Source organism: Squalius cephalus (assembly GCF_949319135.1).
Source record: "Squalius cephalus genome assembly, chromosome: 22".
In the NCBI taxonomy this organism is placed as follows: Eukaryota; Metazoa; Chordata; class Actinopteri; order Cypriniformes; family Leuciscidae; genus Squalius; species Squalius cephalus.
Window position 1 is genome coordinate 28,380,854 of NC_137143.1, and position 16,291 is coordinate 28,397,144.

The window sequence follows — 16,291 nt, forward strand, 5'->3', positions numbered from 1 at the left end:
TGTTTATTAATATCAAAATCGTTATATGGAGCGCTCACTGCTTGCCGGTCAACAACTAATATGCAGTTGTAAGTGTTTCATCTATTATACAAAGGGATTCGAATCTATTTTTTACAATATAATCTGTATTTGCGTAAACGTAAAGTTCAATAATGTAACATTTTTCCCGTTTTGATCGGAACTTCCGGTAATTTTTCACCATGGTTTCCGCCCCTCCAACACCATGGGCGTTTCCAAACAAAAGACAACAGAGGGCACTTCAGAATGGGAGGTCAGTCAAACTTTGTTACTGATGTTTTGTTTGATGTGAAGTATAAATATGAACTCAGGATAGTAATTTTACTTTATAAAGTGTGCTTTATAGGATGCATATACTCGCTGCTCACAGACTTGAACTGGTTCGACTAGTTTTGCTTCGACAGTTGTTGCTCGACTACTGCGGTGTCTTAAAGTCTACTCTGCTTAATATGTTGCATTTCAGAAGCTCTATAACCAGCTGATATTGTACTTCTGAACTTATAAGGTGGTTTGTTGGCTAAAAGTCATTAAAAAAATAACCCTCAAAAGTAGATTTGACAGTCAAGCATTCCCCGTGTCTTTGCTCAATGTAATATTATTCATGAAGTTGTGACATCTTCTGGCCGAAATGTGCACTGCATTCATTTGAATAGAATGGATTATTTAAAGTCCCCATGAAATCAAGATTGAAGTTTTTTGGTGTTTAGAATGAATGTTAGCCTTACTGTAATCTATAAGCTAGTGTGCTCCAAAACAATGACAAAATTCACATTTAGAAGATATAAGCATTAAAAACTTACAGTCTCTCACTTCTGCCAATATGGATCAATGATTTTGATGACATCTCTCTGCACTTCAGCTTCTCATCAGGTTTTCTGTCCAATCAAATGCTCTGTGGAATCTAAAGCGTCCCGGCTCCTACATTTTAAATAGACGCTGAAGCTGCGGCTAAAATCTGTCACTTGTTAATACATTTAGCCTACTATTTTTTACATGGTGACATAGGGGATAGGGAGCGATTCAGACAGTGTAAGCATGCTTTCCATTGGGGCGAATGAAGTCTGGTTTCACATTAGTGTCACGTGAACCACTGCAGCTCCGGTCCAGAGACATGATAGTACAGAGCGCATCATATGCGCATCGTATACCACCAAACATATCAGACCCATTTGAATTGTGCACAGAATGCTGTATTTTAAAGCGATATGGGAGAAACGGTTAGAAGAAACTGCGGCTTTACCGAGCTCAACTAGCCTGGGAAAACCCAGACAACTTCCGGCAAATTTAGATTTGCTCTGCAAGTAGTCTGGCAAAGAGCTCATTCAAGCCCATTTCCATGCCGTCGAAATCGCGGCACCAATCAGAAACGTTGAGGCGGGCTTTACACGATGACAATCGCTCTGATTGGTTTTAGGTCTATCCAATTGCGCCCAGAGGCATTTGAGCGACGTCCACTCCATTGGTGAAGCGCACCAACTTTTAAATGCATTATTATATTAAAATTGCAAACACATGAGGACAGTCTCCATGAAAGACCCACTGGCAGATGAACGTGCTACTACATTTCTCTCCGAAACGGTAGGAAATTTAATTAGATTTAATAGAGGATTTTAACTGTGACACGATGATTGACAGGGCAGTTTACGTAACAGGATGCACTTGATAGATCCGTCCGATAAAGATGACGAAGTAGTATGTCCCAAAGCTTGCCTACTTTTTTGCTACACATTCAAAAGTAAATACATTTTCTTCACAAAAAGAGTACATACTTTTATGGCGTAGTGTAACTTAGGCGAATTGGGACACAGCATATGGCTTTACACGATGACGATCGCTCTGATTGGTTTTAGGAGTTTTAGGTCTATCCAATTGCGCCCAGAGGCATTTGAGCGACGTCCGTTGGTGACGCCCCTTTGGAAATGAGTTATTAAAGGAGCTTTGCCAGACCATAACATGAGATTGGTCTGGTTTTAACCAGGCTAGAGCTCAACGGCTCTGGCCAAGCTGTTGTACACTAAATGCCATTGGCTGAGTAAAAAAGGGGAGGAGCCTTTCAACATGTCCCACAATTTCTTCTTGTTTCAGCAGAAATTACGTCAACACAAATTACGTCAATTGAATAATACTGCGCGTTTCAAGGCACTTCAGTTGGCCTTTAAAGGATTAGTTCATCCAACACATTTTTTTTTGTCATTTACTTACGCTCATGTTGTTCTAAACCTGTATGACTTTATTCTTTGTAAATGACAGAGAGCTTCCATGAACAGCTGCGAATAGACAGCTGGTTCCTGAAATCGGACCGACGTCTTGATACGGAACTGGTGGATAAGCTCATCCTGCAGCTGAACCGAATCTACCCACAGATCCTGACTGACAAGGAGGCCTCCAAAGTAAGAGCTCCACCTTCAGAAATACAGAGAAACTGTCCAGTTGTCTTTTAGGGAATATCTGTAATATAACTTATTTTTCCCAATAATGATTTTCCCAAACATTAGTTCAGGGATTTGGATGTTCCCACCTGTATCAGGCTGGCGGAGCTGCTGTCTCATCTACAGGAGAAAGGAGAAGAAGCATGTCGAGAGTTTTACCGCGCACTTCACCTCCACGTGGAAGACGTTTACTTCAGTTTACCCACGCGCCTCCGACTCAGAGGTTTGGCTGAATCATCGTTTTCCACTCACAACCACGTCATTCTTTTGAGGATATTCATTTGGTTTTGCCACGCATATCATTTCTTATTCGCAGTGGTTGTAGAAATGTATTTAAGCCTGTTATTAAGCCTCTGGTGCTCCACACTCACACTCCTCTCGGTCAAAAGTGGCCAAACACCTCAAATGAAACATTTTTTGAGTAAAATTAATGTAATATATTTTTGTTAAATAATATTTTTTATTTGATATTTTGTAGTTTTATGGTACGTAATATTAATGCAATAATTATGATCCATTTGTTTTTACAATTTTTACCTATACAATTAATCATTTTTCTTTAAAACAAAATTCAATTAACCCCTACATTGCTGTGTTTATTTCAGCAATGTGGCTGATTTCTCTGTATTTTCATATATTTATAAATTTCCCATTAATTTCTTTGGTGGTCATTTTTTAACCATGGGTAGTAAAAGTGTCACTTTTTTATTAAGGACCATTTAACCTTTTCCAATCATGTCCACAATTTTTGTGTGTTTTCACACAGCAAGTGCCATAATAGTCACCAAGTGCCTTACCATTCCAAAGAAGTAAAAAATCAAAAGTGACCGAAGAGCACTAGAGGGTTAAACTTGATTTCATTTTTGGTTTGACTTTGACCACCAGGTTTTATTCTTTTTTGTAGAGTCTGGTGATCCAGTCAGCCCAATCCCGATTCCCATAGAAAGACATGTATTAAATGACCACAGTAAGTGAGCTATTTCTTTGACCACACACTATTAAACACACACAATTTACATAAGTGATGTTCCATCATGTTTTTTGTCATTGCACAGGTCCGTTTTTCTTCCTCAGTTGTTTCAGTGTGGCTGTAGGAGCAGCTCTGCTGTATTACTATGGTGGTAAGTGCACAAACTTGTTAATATCTTCATACCCACATCAAAAAATCCATCCCCTAGACTGAAAGCGCCTGTTTTTATCTGCAGAGTCCAAGCAGGTGTCAGGCTCCAGCAGCGCTCTGGGTCTGGCCGCGATGGGTCTCAGTAGAAAAGTGCGAGACGTTCTCATCTGGTACACAGAAGATGGAAAATAATGGATTTTTTGCTGCCTTAAAAAAAAGTTGATTCAAAAATACTCAAATATCCATGTCAAACATATCAAAAAAATATTTGAATTCAGGTATATATACTATGTATATACAGAAATGATTGCCATGAGGCAAAAGTCCAAAGATTTAACTTTAAGGTTTCGTGCCTAAATATGGAATCTCTTGTTACAGTTTTAAATATAACAATATAATGATTTATATAACTACATACAGTTATGCATTCGAAATAATAGCCATTTATTACATGCCATAAAAAGAGCAGGAACTCATTACTATTAAACAAACTCTCTTACACTAAAGTATTCAGTTGAAGTTAACATGCAGAGCTGCTGTTAATGATGCAACCCTTATTTTGTTTGTGCATTTATTGTTAAAACTTATTTCTATATTATGTATAGTCAATACCTTTCAATTCTCACAGACTGTCTAAAATTATATTAGTAAAGTGTGGACACAAAGGGGTCCACATTTCCAAATTCACTACACTATTTAGTACATACAAAACTGGATAAACACGACAAATCATGTAGATCAACGTGTCAGAATATTTTGACACGTAAGACACTAAAGACTACAGGTAAAGCTGATCCTCTGAGTATTGAGAGCTTGTTACTTTGTAATACATTTTGTTTTGGGCTGAGGTTTAAACAGGTATATTTTATTTGAGCATGTTTATATAGTTTACTTTTATACTGACAGCATGTTTGCACTGGGTTGTGTACTAATAATTGATATCAACTTGTGGCCTTGTTTCTGCAGTGCGACTGTTTTGTAAATCTTATTTGAAACTGTTATTTTCAGCCTTGAAACATTCACAATAGTTAACTGAGAAACTGTATTTTTTTTTTTTTTTTTTTTTTTTGTCAGGGTTTAATAAAACAATGCTTTGGAAGTGTTACTAATGTATTTGGAGATTCATTTGATTTTTATGTCTTGATATACCAAAACAAACACCTGTGGACGAGTTCCCCCCAAAAAAGAAGTATTTTTTCCATTGATATCAGAATAAATGTTTTGCCCTTTAATACAGCAGCATCAAAAAGACCAGAGTGCAATATGAACATGGAGGCATTTGTAAGTAGCTCTACAATTGATCTCTACACTGTAATAATGACTAAATGCACTTCTGTTTCATGATTTGGTTTTCTTTTATGACACAATCCAGTTATCTAAAAATGAAAAACATCTTTGGTCATTTATTCAAATGATATCCATATAAAATGTACAAAAAGTTCAAGAAATATATAAACATTTGATCGTGAATGATCACAACAAATATGAAAACACTAAACAGCATTACAGTTTTGAAAGAAAAGGACATTGTAGATCCTAGTCAGCAGAGGGCGCTCTTATATAGTCAATGCAAACAGACAACGTGCATTAGGCTACAAATTGAACAACAACAAAGCTACAGATACGATTTTTGTGGGTGACTAATAAAAGAAAATGTGCTATATGTAAGATAATTTATATTCATGTATAGTGAAGGTACTGAAGTTTGTGAGAAAAGATCTGGATCTAAATTCTTAAGCAATTTATCCTTACTTTCTTATTCATGCAGCAAGGCCTCTAAAGTAAAAAACCCAAACGTGCTGTGCGAGAGAGTTGCAATGTGTTGAACCACACATAAATGAATCTATACATCTCCTCCCTATAGGCCGCTAATACAGTGTCTGGAGACTATCAGGTAGGCAGTATGAAGGTCACATGTGAGGTGAGGAGTTACTGTTCATTTCAGGCTTGAAGGTGTCACATGGACCATTGTTTGGCTGTTCTTTGGGACTTAACATGTGTAAGTCAGAAAGTAATGATTCTATTAGAATTTTTGTTCCAATTTTATCATTACAGTGCATTATGTAATTAAACAATTACCCATATAACAATTATATGTAATTGTAATTTTTAAAATTACATTTGTTTTCATCATAATTTATGATTCACATGTTATATTATCTAACCTGTTATCGCCTCATTTCTGGGACTAAAAACAAAGTTTCTTCATGTAAAACATAAGGCATATTTACATAGAGGCACATTTGAGTATTTCATGACTACACATCATTTTTGATAATAAATGTCCAACTATATATATCTGTAGGAAACCCTGACCAGCATTGCCTGTTAAGATTTTTTCTCTTCTGGTCTTTGGACGCCAAATGCTGTGATGAAAACATTTACAACTACGATGATAAACACGAGAGCTGTGGTGATGTTCTCCAGAAGATTCAGAATGAAGTGTTTACTTGAGTCATTCAGATTCCACTTCACTGCAGAACAAAAGCAATAACAGCAGATCATTATGTAATTCAGAACTTTTACATAAAAGAAAAGGTTATTAAACTGATTTAACAGCTTCTTAAATAAAAATGAAAGGGCAAATTCGGGCCTGGAAAATAATTATATGGTGTCAAAATCTACAACATCACACACTTTACTCATTGCTCAAGTTCAAAAGAACCTTCATGATTACTGTAAAACCTTCAATATTAAAAATGAAGCTTATTTTACCCCAATTACAAGATGATTGTGTTAACAATGGATTCCACTGTAAAGGACAGAGTTGCGTTTAAAGAAGTACCAGACAGTTAATGATTGCTAGAAACAGGAGGCTGGATGCTGTTTATGTTGAAAAGAGAGGAAGGGATATTTCTCAAATTATGTCAGAACCTCTTTCTCAACAGAATGATTCATCTGCTCTTACTCACTATGTGGACAAAAATAAAAGTAAAAGTAAAAACGTTCCTAATGGGAAACTTTTACCACCTGATACAAGCATCATGAAATACTAATTGTATTACAACCTTTCTGCTACGTATATACTAGTACTATTTTATTGGTTTTATTATATTATTTTATTATGCAGTACTGTATGTATACTGTGCACATGAAATGCTATGTATTCAATGAAACTGACAGACTGTAATCTCCTTTTAGATATTATTATTTGATCGAATGGCCAAATTTTAGGAAAAGTTCACCCGAAACCCTGTATAACTTTTCTTTCTTAGAAATCGAGTTATTTTTAGCAATATTTTCATTGAATAATGACTTAAAGGGATGGTTCGGAGTAATTTCAACCTAGGGTCCTTTGCACCTTGACCTCGAGCCAAACCCCCCCCCCCAGAAGCTTTTTTCCCCTTGGTTGAACATTATTAAAGTTAGAGCTTATTTAGAGATATCAGCTGAATGGCTTAGTGCAGGCGCTAATGGATCCAGAATGTGAGAATGGTACCAGACTTATACAGTAGTACAAATAGGTTCTGTACTCATAAAACGAGGCATTGGAAAGTTTGTAAGTACATCAGGAGTTTATTTAAATAACAATTGCCTGATGGCTTATGCTACCGCTAACCCAGACGCCAAGGTCACTTCTTTGATTTGGGAAAAGCCCATAAAATTCCTGGCAGTCCTGATATCACGCTGAGCCGTCCCAAAGTTGCAAGGGTGTTTTTTTCCACTCACAGGTGCTAGAGGGAAGCTAGACGGCCACCGTTCAACCCTAAAAAAGTCATATAACCATTCCAGTGACTCCAAAGCGGTTCAGTTAAGGTAAATTAAGCTAAAAAAAAAAACTGCATAGTTCCCCTTTAATAATGTTAATGTTCAACCAAGGGGAAAAAAGTTTGGCTCAAGGTCATGGTTTAAAGGACCCTAGGTTGAAATGACTCTGAACCGTCCCTTTAAATTTTAATATTTTACTCACACAAAGTTATCAAATGATCTCAAAAGACTTGGAATATAGTGTCGACATCGTACTGAGTACTTTTATCATGTTTTCATGTTTCTTTTTGTCCTTTTTAAGAGCTTAACACTTCCAATCTATGGAGGAGAGCATGAACACTCCTTAGAACGTCTCTTGTGTGTTCATATAAAGTCATGTGGGTTTGGAAAAACATGGGAGCCAGTAAATTTACTCACAAAAAGAAATATTTGCATACTGCTTTACATACTACACAACCAGTTTAAAAAGGTTTCATTTAAATGGTTTCTTGTGGTCTTAAACGTGTGTGTGTGTGTGTATGTATATACATATATATACAGTATATATATATATATATATATATATACACACACATACATACAGTACATATACTGTATATATATATGTATATATATATATATATGATTAGATATCCTATGGAAGGTGGATATCTAATCATGTATTAATTCTTGTCTCTATATTTTGGGTTCTCTGTTTGGATGAGCTTCTCTCACCTATGAAGATGAGCAAGACCCCCACGATGATCTGGAGGATGAGGGAGATGCTGATGAGGCTGATGAGAGGGGTGTAGAAGGAGAACGAGGGTCCCAGCTCCACCACGGTCTTCAGCTGGGATGCGTTGGCCATCAGCAGGGCTATATCCAGCATGCTCTCCGCTGCACTCTTCTTATTGGCGTAATGGTTCATGTTAATTGGGGTGTTCCTGTTCCTTGACCAGCGGCTGTGCTGAGGACGCTGAACACAACCATGAAAACCCACATGTGATGTTACTTATAAACAGACAAGGTAATGAGTATGTGAGCATCATGCAATGTTTACAGAGGTAGATGGGGAAAATATGTGCAAACAGTGTTATTTTAGAATCATTTTTATACTAGTATAGATTTGCTAATATTTTCAGTTGGCTTATATTTTTATATATTCACTTTTCATTAACTAAGTTAGTTACATTTGTATTCATTTTTTTAATATTAATAATTATTTAATTATTTTTATTTCAGTTTTATTTTTTGTTCAGTTTTAGTTTTTATTTATTTCCATTTTCCAGTTTATTTCCAGTAATTCTATTGCTTCAACTTAAACTTATTTCAGTTCTCTGGCATGCAAGACAACATTTCTCATTTAAATTTACTTAAGTTTTTTTTTAAGTTAATAATGATAACCCTGTTTGCAAACAGTTCAAAATGATTTACCCTAGTCGGGAAAGGATCCTTTTATGGAACAAAAAACATATTTTAGGGTTTAAGTTAGTAAACATTATCATCGCCTTATGTTGTTTACATTGTTCTCTGATTCAAGGGTTCGGTTAAGGCTGTAGGCTTTGACAGTTTCATAGAAATATTGTTTGAGGACCATGATTTTGATAAAGCAACATGCCCCTACTTAGATAGATCACAGTATACTTAAATCGATTATGGTTGTTGGAGACTTATAATTTGCATAGAATCTGACTTATGCGCAATGTCTTTTGCCCTACAATACCCCATCTATTCATTAGATGAATTGCTGTAATGGGTCATCTTTGTTCACATTTCTCAGTTTTAGAAGGAACTGAAAGTCAGTTGTTTTTTTCTCTCAAGGATAAGAGATGTTTGTGGTATGTGTGAAAGGAAGGGGTGAGCAGTTATTTGGCCCTGCATGATTTCCTTCCTTCTGTTTTAAACACAAGTGCATGGGATATTGAAAATCACTGGTAGGGTTACAGAAACCTCTGTACCACAGAAACTTTTCAAAAGTCAAATTAATTCCCTAAAGCTTTCATTCCAGTAGAATTTTCTATTCATGACTGAGTGTTTCTTTAAATGAAAACGTAATAATTCTTATCCTGTTAAAGCTGCTTTTTGGTAGATTAGAATTCCTCTCTGTGATGTTCAACAACTACACTTGAAGCATTAGAGTCACTGGACTAACTGGTCACATTAAAAGAATACAAATAACAAGAGTTGTAAAAGTCCTATTATTAAGCAATAAGACATAAGAGGCCTTGCAATAGTTATTCAACCATTGGTAAGGGCCGTTCTTAGAAACAACACAAATGCACAAAGTACTTAAAACTTCCTTTAAGTTTGCAGTAAACCCAATCTATTTTGTAAATGCATGTTATAGATTTTATTGGGAACCATTAATCGATGTTAATTTATACTGTATAGTCGTGAAAATTAAAGGAAAGTTAGGACACCCTAAATTCTATGGTTTTACATATTAGGATCATCTGGTCCTTGGCAGGTCTTAAAATGAGGTAAATACAACCTCAGATGAACAACAACATGTGACATATGACATCATGTCATTATTTATTTAACAAAAACTAGGCCAAAATGGAGAAGCCATGGGTGACAAACTAAGTAGTAAGCCTTACTGCTTCTATAGGAATTAAGAGAGTAAGTAGCAGTCAGGCATGATTTTAGAGAAGCAATTGCAGTTGCTACCATCAATCTAGGAAGGGCTATACAGCCATTTCCAAACTATTTGAAGTCTATCATTCTACAGCGAGGAAGATAATTCACAAGAGGAAAACATTCCAGACAGTTGCCAATCTTCCCATGAGTGGATGTTCCAGCAAATTCACCCCAAGGTCAGACCGTGCAATGCTCCCAGAAATCGAAAGAAAAACAAGAGCTAAACCTCAGACTCTACACGCCTCAGTTAACATGTTAAAGTGACAATACAATCAGAAAAATACTGACAAGTAGGCTACAGCTTGTTTGGAAGGGTTGCCAGGAGAAAGCCTCTTCTCTCTAAAAAGAACATGGCAGCATTTGGACAAACCACAAGACTTCTGGAACAATGTCCTTTGGACAGACGAGACCAAAGTGGAGATGTTTGTCCATAATGTACAGCGGCACGTTTGGCAAAAACCAAACACAGCATATCAGCACGAACACCTCAAACCAACGGTCCAGCACTGTGGTGAAGGGAGGATGATTTGGCCTTGTTTTACAGCCACAGAACCTAGAGTCAAATGTGAGGCCATCTGTCCGACAGCTAAAGCTTGGCCAAAATTGGGCTCTTTCTTTTTAAACAAGATAATATACAACTGGTCATGTGATCCGTGAGATTTACCTTTCTGAGAACACTAAGAGGAAGAGCTCTGTATGCCTCTCGCTAATGCGGCTCTGTGAACACAAAAGCATTATTCTTCTCTATGGTGGAGGAGAGGTCAGGCTGCAGGTGTGCTTTTGGTGTCACATTATTACGTCTGCTTTGTGTTACTTGACTCTCACCAGCTGCTAAGCAGACTTGCGTCTTCAATGTTAACAAAAATGTATTAACGCCCCCAGACTACTAAGTTTATGAAATGTCAAAAAAATGTCTCGACATTGGTTAAACTGGCTGCATACCCAAATGTTGTCCAGGCTCTTAGGTGGAGTGCTGGACAAGTGTTGACTTTGGGAGTGGTTCAGTCCAGCTTCCCTCTTTCCATGAACCCCTTAATATTCCGATGCTGACACACAGGCTGTGGCTAGTGGTTTTCCAAAGTTATTAGCTACTCAGCATTTTCACTGGCCACAATTTTGACATTGATACCATGGGGAAAAACTGTCATATAGATATTTTTGATATTATCTCATAATTTGACAGCAGTTATATTAGGCTACTGTCACTTTAAGGCCTGGCACACTGATCCATTATACTGTTACAAGTGTTTTCTTTCTCAACTGTAAATGTTCACTTAAAACATAACTGACCCTGTTTACATGAATACTCATAAAGACCGTCATTTTTACATTATTTTGAGTGTATTTGACTGTTTAAGCGCAATAAGCAGCGAAAAAGAACTAAATTTAGTACTGAGAGGCGACTTTATGTGCACGCACTTTGGGTGTGAGAACAAAATCTGCGGGAATGAGTAAAATTATGCTCAAAACGCGCAATCCCACGCTGAAATTCAAGCTGTAACAGCAACAATATTCATCCAGAGCAAATGAAACGAGTGAGTGAGGGGAGGCGGGTTTGCGTGTAACTCGCTGTCGGAGAAATGAGAGTGAGAAAGTGCAGCTGGTATCGTGTAGCCTATCTGTTCTGTGGAAAATGAGTATTGGAAGTGTTTCAGAAAATGAGTATTGGAAGTGTTTCAGCCAATAAAAATTTATATTTTTGACAACACTACATTGCACTTAGTTTATTATTTCAGATGCCTTTTTAAAAGACTACAATTAAAGTGTGTAGTGACTGCGCTACACGCCGCTGCTGAAATCCACCGGATTTGGCGGGTTGGCGGGTGTTGTTGTCAAGCCCTGCTGACTATACAACACCCTTCCAGAGAAAACTGAACCAGTTATCTAAATGTAACAGCCTGGGGTCTCTTCCTCTTTCTTGCTATGGATCTAGCAGCTCTATTAAAAAACAAAATGTTATGTAATCCCGGAGATGGCAGAAAAGTTCCACAGGCTACACTTAAATTAAACAATTGCATACACATAAATAAAGCTATCATAAACATAAAGACATGGCAACCCCAGCAGATTATAATGACTTACATGGGCAGCCTAGGGTAGTTCAGCACTTTTCAAAGCCCTGTTCATAATGTTAATATATATAATATATTCATTCTGTAACTATTATTGAAAATCAATGCACTGCTGAGGTGTTAAAAACCAGCATATATTTTAATTAAGGTAGCGGTCCAAAGTGAATTATTGCAGTTACCACATCTACTTTTCTGTATGTGTTTATCTTGTTTTTCAGACGGTATTTAGAACCACTTCACTATCTCAGATTAAGTATTTTGCTTAAAACAGCACAGCTGCCATTTCAATATGGCAAAGTGATATGTAACTGCAATAGGATCAAAAAACCTGGAACTACAATACATTCACAATTATACTTGCGTCTGTTAAACTTTAGCCTATACCTTCATGTGTTGAATGTCATTTCTTGTTTTCCTTTGGAGGTAGACTATTTATGGACCTGTGGCACTAGTATTAAAATCAGTGGTGCAGTTGACCATAATATTACTCAAATATTACATCATACCAAAGGTGCGATGGAGGTGGAGGTGTCTTTTCCACTTGGCATAGAAATTATAGCCACATGGAAATCACTGCCCTTTCAGTCTGCCTAAACTCACAATGTCTTAAACATTGGTGTTGCCCACAGGAATGATGATATGTTTGATTTTGTGTGTCTCAGGATGTTTGCTGGACAGAAAAAACACTGGTAGTAAGATGTTGCTCTAGTCGCTCTAACCACTCCACCTCAAATTTATTTTCAGTGCAAACATTAATGTAAGTGTAAAAACAACACATTAAAATTCAAAGTTTAATTTAGTGAAAAGCATTAATTAATGGCAACATTAGAAAGAGACTTCTAATGAGAAATGGTGATCTGTCACATCACTTAAAATACACACTTTCCATATATTTTAGCCTAAAATATACCCACAAGTCTAGTAGTAGCAAGTAGGAAGTTCTAGTTAGTAGGAACTACTATATATAAATAAATAGCCTAATTTGTTATATATATAAAAGAGAATACATTCAGTATATTAAATATTGAGGGAAATGTTCACTCTCGGAATTTCGTTCTTAAAACATCTCATACAGTGAGATATAAAGTTAGTTATGAATTGACTTATGTTGAATAATGTTATGTTATTTTTGTTAATATTTAGGCTATTTACTTATTTTCGTGTCGTGTGCAACAGTTATGGTGTGTTTGTGTAGACAACGCTGTACAATCCAATGCATTTATACCGCGTTTTAAATGCGAGTTATGTGTCGCCTCAACTGACAGAGTTTATTAGTGTCTTTCTGAGTCTATATTGTTGAGGGTTACACGGCCCGGTGATCTCATCATCGGTCTGGACGAAGCGGAGCGGAACACCATAGTAATGAATAAGAGGTTTGTTTCTCGACTTTCAACCGCTTTTGTGTCGCGTAAGCGAATACTCGTTGCCACTCACAACTTTCCGTTCCTGGAAAACAAACATCCCGGACAGTCGAAAGCCACTTCGACCTACAAGATTTACCCCCATCCCATCAGTTAAGGTAGACTCATCCATACAATTGCATTACAGTATGGAGGATTATACTGGAAAACGTTCACAGCCTCATTCCTATAGTGACCATTTAAAAAAAAAAAGAAACGCGTTCAGACTCCTCAATCAAACCCTTCGACATAAGAGTGCTATTCGGTCAATGTATTTTTGTCTAACCCCAATGGATTTCATGGACACCAGTATGCTGTAATAGGTTCAACTTTTATACTAATATCCCATCGGCGGATGCGTTTGCTCTTGATCGGTTCAGAATCACTCACCTCTCCCGAATCACCTCTGTTAGCATCTCCATTTAACTCTATCTCTTCTGAAGCCATAATCCTTCCTTTGGTTGTATGTATCCGTATCTAACAGTCCTTAAATAGCTGGGTTTCAGAGTGTTTGTGGTGCATTATGATCTCATGGAGGCTGGACAAACGACTGCCAATCACTGCAGTAGAGCTGTCCGATTCATTCTTCTGAGTCGGATCTCTTCAATCATTTCAGCTGGAAGATGTAAATGAATTTTAACAGCGTTTAATGTAGTTGCAAATTAAATAAGCTAGTTTCTGTATGTTCTTGTTTTTATTTTTTATTTTATTTTTACAAGCAGGCCCTACTGGAAAAAACATGCTAGACCGGCTCAAGGTGGTCAAGCTGGTAAAGCTGGTAGATGCAAGTTGGTAAGACCACCCAAAACCAGCTCAGCTGGCTTGATTTTATTTTTTGGGTTTGAAGCTGGTTTCTCAGCTTGGTGGAGCTGGATTCTATAGCAGCTGTTAGTTACATAAGCGTAATTCTGATCATTTCTGACAAAATAACACACAGACACCGGATCATGGCTGCAACAAATCCTACAGCATAATATTTCAATAAACAAAATTTTTAATAGAAAAAAAACGTAATAAACAGTAATATGTGCTATATGTCCGAAATGTTTAGACTACATAAAATGGCATTTCTGGTCTGGATAAAGGAGCTAGTCTTTATGTAAAAGAATGGCTTTTTAATACGGTTCTTTTAAATGAATTGTTCGAAAGAACCGATTCTTAGAAATGAGTCGGACTTCAAATCTTTACAGTCCAGGCTCGATACGTTTGTCAACAAAGTTAGCCGACAAACGCCCATAATCTAATACCAAAGTTCGTGCTCTTATCAGTGTAGAAATTATTAGTGTAATAGGCAGGTATGATCACTCCCAACGGTTTGAAACATTTTTAATTGGTGGAGTCCTATTTCATTTAGAGATGTGTCAGACATGACTGTGTGAGCCTAAGACCGCGCATTGACCTTCGGATCGTTGATTCGGTGCCAACAGAATAGATTTGCAAAAGCTGGAAAAAAAAAAAAAAAAGATTTTGTCCATGTCTCCGGGATCCGGACATCTGTGTTTGTGCTGTCATCTAGTGGTGGTTGAAACACAACTCACGTGTATTTTAGCTACATATAAGTAAAGCATATGAAATCTCTCCTTCTGGATTAAAGGGGTAGCCTAGTTCACCCATAAATGAAAATTCTGTCATTTACTCACCCTCAAGTTGTACCAAACCCGAATGAATTTCTTTGAAGAAGATATTTTGAAGTAGGCCTATGTTTGTAACCAAACAGTTGTGGGGCACCACTGACTTCCATAGCATTTTCCCCACAGAAGGCAATGGTTCCCTTCAACTGTTTGGTTTAGAATATCTTCTTTTGTGTTCAACAGACAGTTCACTCTGATAACTCAAGTAAAGTGTGTTACTTTAGATACTGAACTCAACAACACCTGTACAAGTGCTTTAGCAGATATTCAAAGATGACTTTAAATTGCCTGCATGAAAGAGTTTTGCATCTTGCATCTTTTCTTCTGATACATTTAAGATATTTTGTCTTTTATCTTTTCTGTCCTGAAAATCTAATACCTATATATCTTTTGAATCGGAATATTCTTTAATTCTATTCTATTTGTTTTAATTTTATTGTCAGTTTATTGTAAAACAGTTTTTCTTTTTAAGTTTTTCTTTTTCTTTATTCAAGTCCTATTCAGGCTATTCATGGAAAGTACTATCTTGGGACAGAGCAGAATAATTGAATTGTAGTTTAAGAGAGAACACCGACAACATGTGTCAAGTTCTTAAAGTACAGACTCATGACAGACTAATTAATTGCAGTAGCCTATTACAGAAGTGCAGTTTCTATAAATACCTCAGGCAATGATAAGATATTTCTGACCCTCACTGCATATTTTCCTTTAAAATCTCTAAGTGATAAAGATTATCCTTTTACAGTGTAATAAATTGTCCATACACTTTCCATTATTGAACAGAGCACTATAAGTGATTTTGTCTGAATAGAGGAGACCACAAAGTGTTGTAACAAATTTATCAGTCTTAGTTTATGTGACTCGCTTTGAGTAATATATATATATCCATAATTGCCTTTAATGTCGAGCACAAAAAGTGCTGTTGTTACAACTTACCCCAGTACTGGAGTGCGTTGTTGTTACACTAATGGAATACATTTTTCATCTTATCTCACATCTTGTAGCAAACTGTCATTCTACTGTGCAACTTTTACAATAAAATCAGGAAAGTGTTGTTTAGTTCACCCTGTAACTAATTTCGGTAACATTTGATTTTACAGAGTCCTTGTTACACGTTACATGTTGTTACTGTATAGTTAACTGTATAGTTGCTAGTAACTATGCATACTTTATGGTTATTACTACTACATAGTACATAATTACATGCAACCAAACCTCTATTCCTAACCCTTGAGTAAGTACATGTAGGCTAGTTAATTATTATTACTCAAGTACTTAATTGCACTGTAACACG

The 16,291-nt window shown here is 36.6% G+C and overlaps 2 protein-coding genes across 3 annotated transcripts; one reads left to right on the forward strand and one right to left on the reverse strand.

The window, feature by feature from the left end:
* Positions 1-196: 196 nt before the first annotated feature.
* card19 (caspase recruitment domain family, member 19) lies at positions 197-4,672 on the forward strand (the record flags this gene model as incomplete). 2 transcript variants are annotated; one of them, XM_079856959.1, is made up of 6 exons in its annotated part: positions 197-271; positions 2,269-2,408; positions 2,514-2,670; positions 3,352-3,414; positions 3,503-3,568; positions 3,653-4,672. In XM_079856959.1, 6 exons carry the CDS (start codon positions 265-267, stop codon positions 3,757-3,759), a joined length of 540 nt encoding a protein of 179 aa, XP_079713085.1. In that variant the 3' UTR covers positions 3,760-4,672. The 2 variants fall into 2 exon arrangements, with proteins under 2 accessions (XP_079713085.1, XP_079713086.1); XM_079856960.1 differs by lacking the exon at positions 197-271 and having other exon boundaries at positions 2,262-2,408.
* On the reverse strand, positions 4,637-13,930 carry ninj1 (ninjurin 1). Its single transcript, XM_079856961.1, has 3 exons — positions 13,757-13,930; positions 7,990-8,230; positions 4,637-6,041 (listed from the first exon to the last, which is right to left on the reverse strand). Exons 1-3 carry the CDS (start codon positions 13,811-13,813, stop codon positions 5,896-5,898), a joined length of 444 nt encoding a protein of 147 aa, XP_079713087.1. The 5' UTR covers positions 13,814-13,930; the 3' UTR covers positions 4,637-5,895.
* Between the last annotated feature and the right edge of the window lie 2,361 nt (positions 13,931-16,291).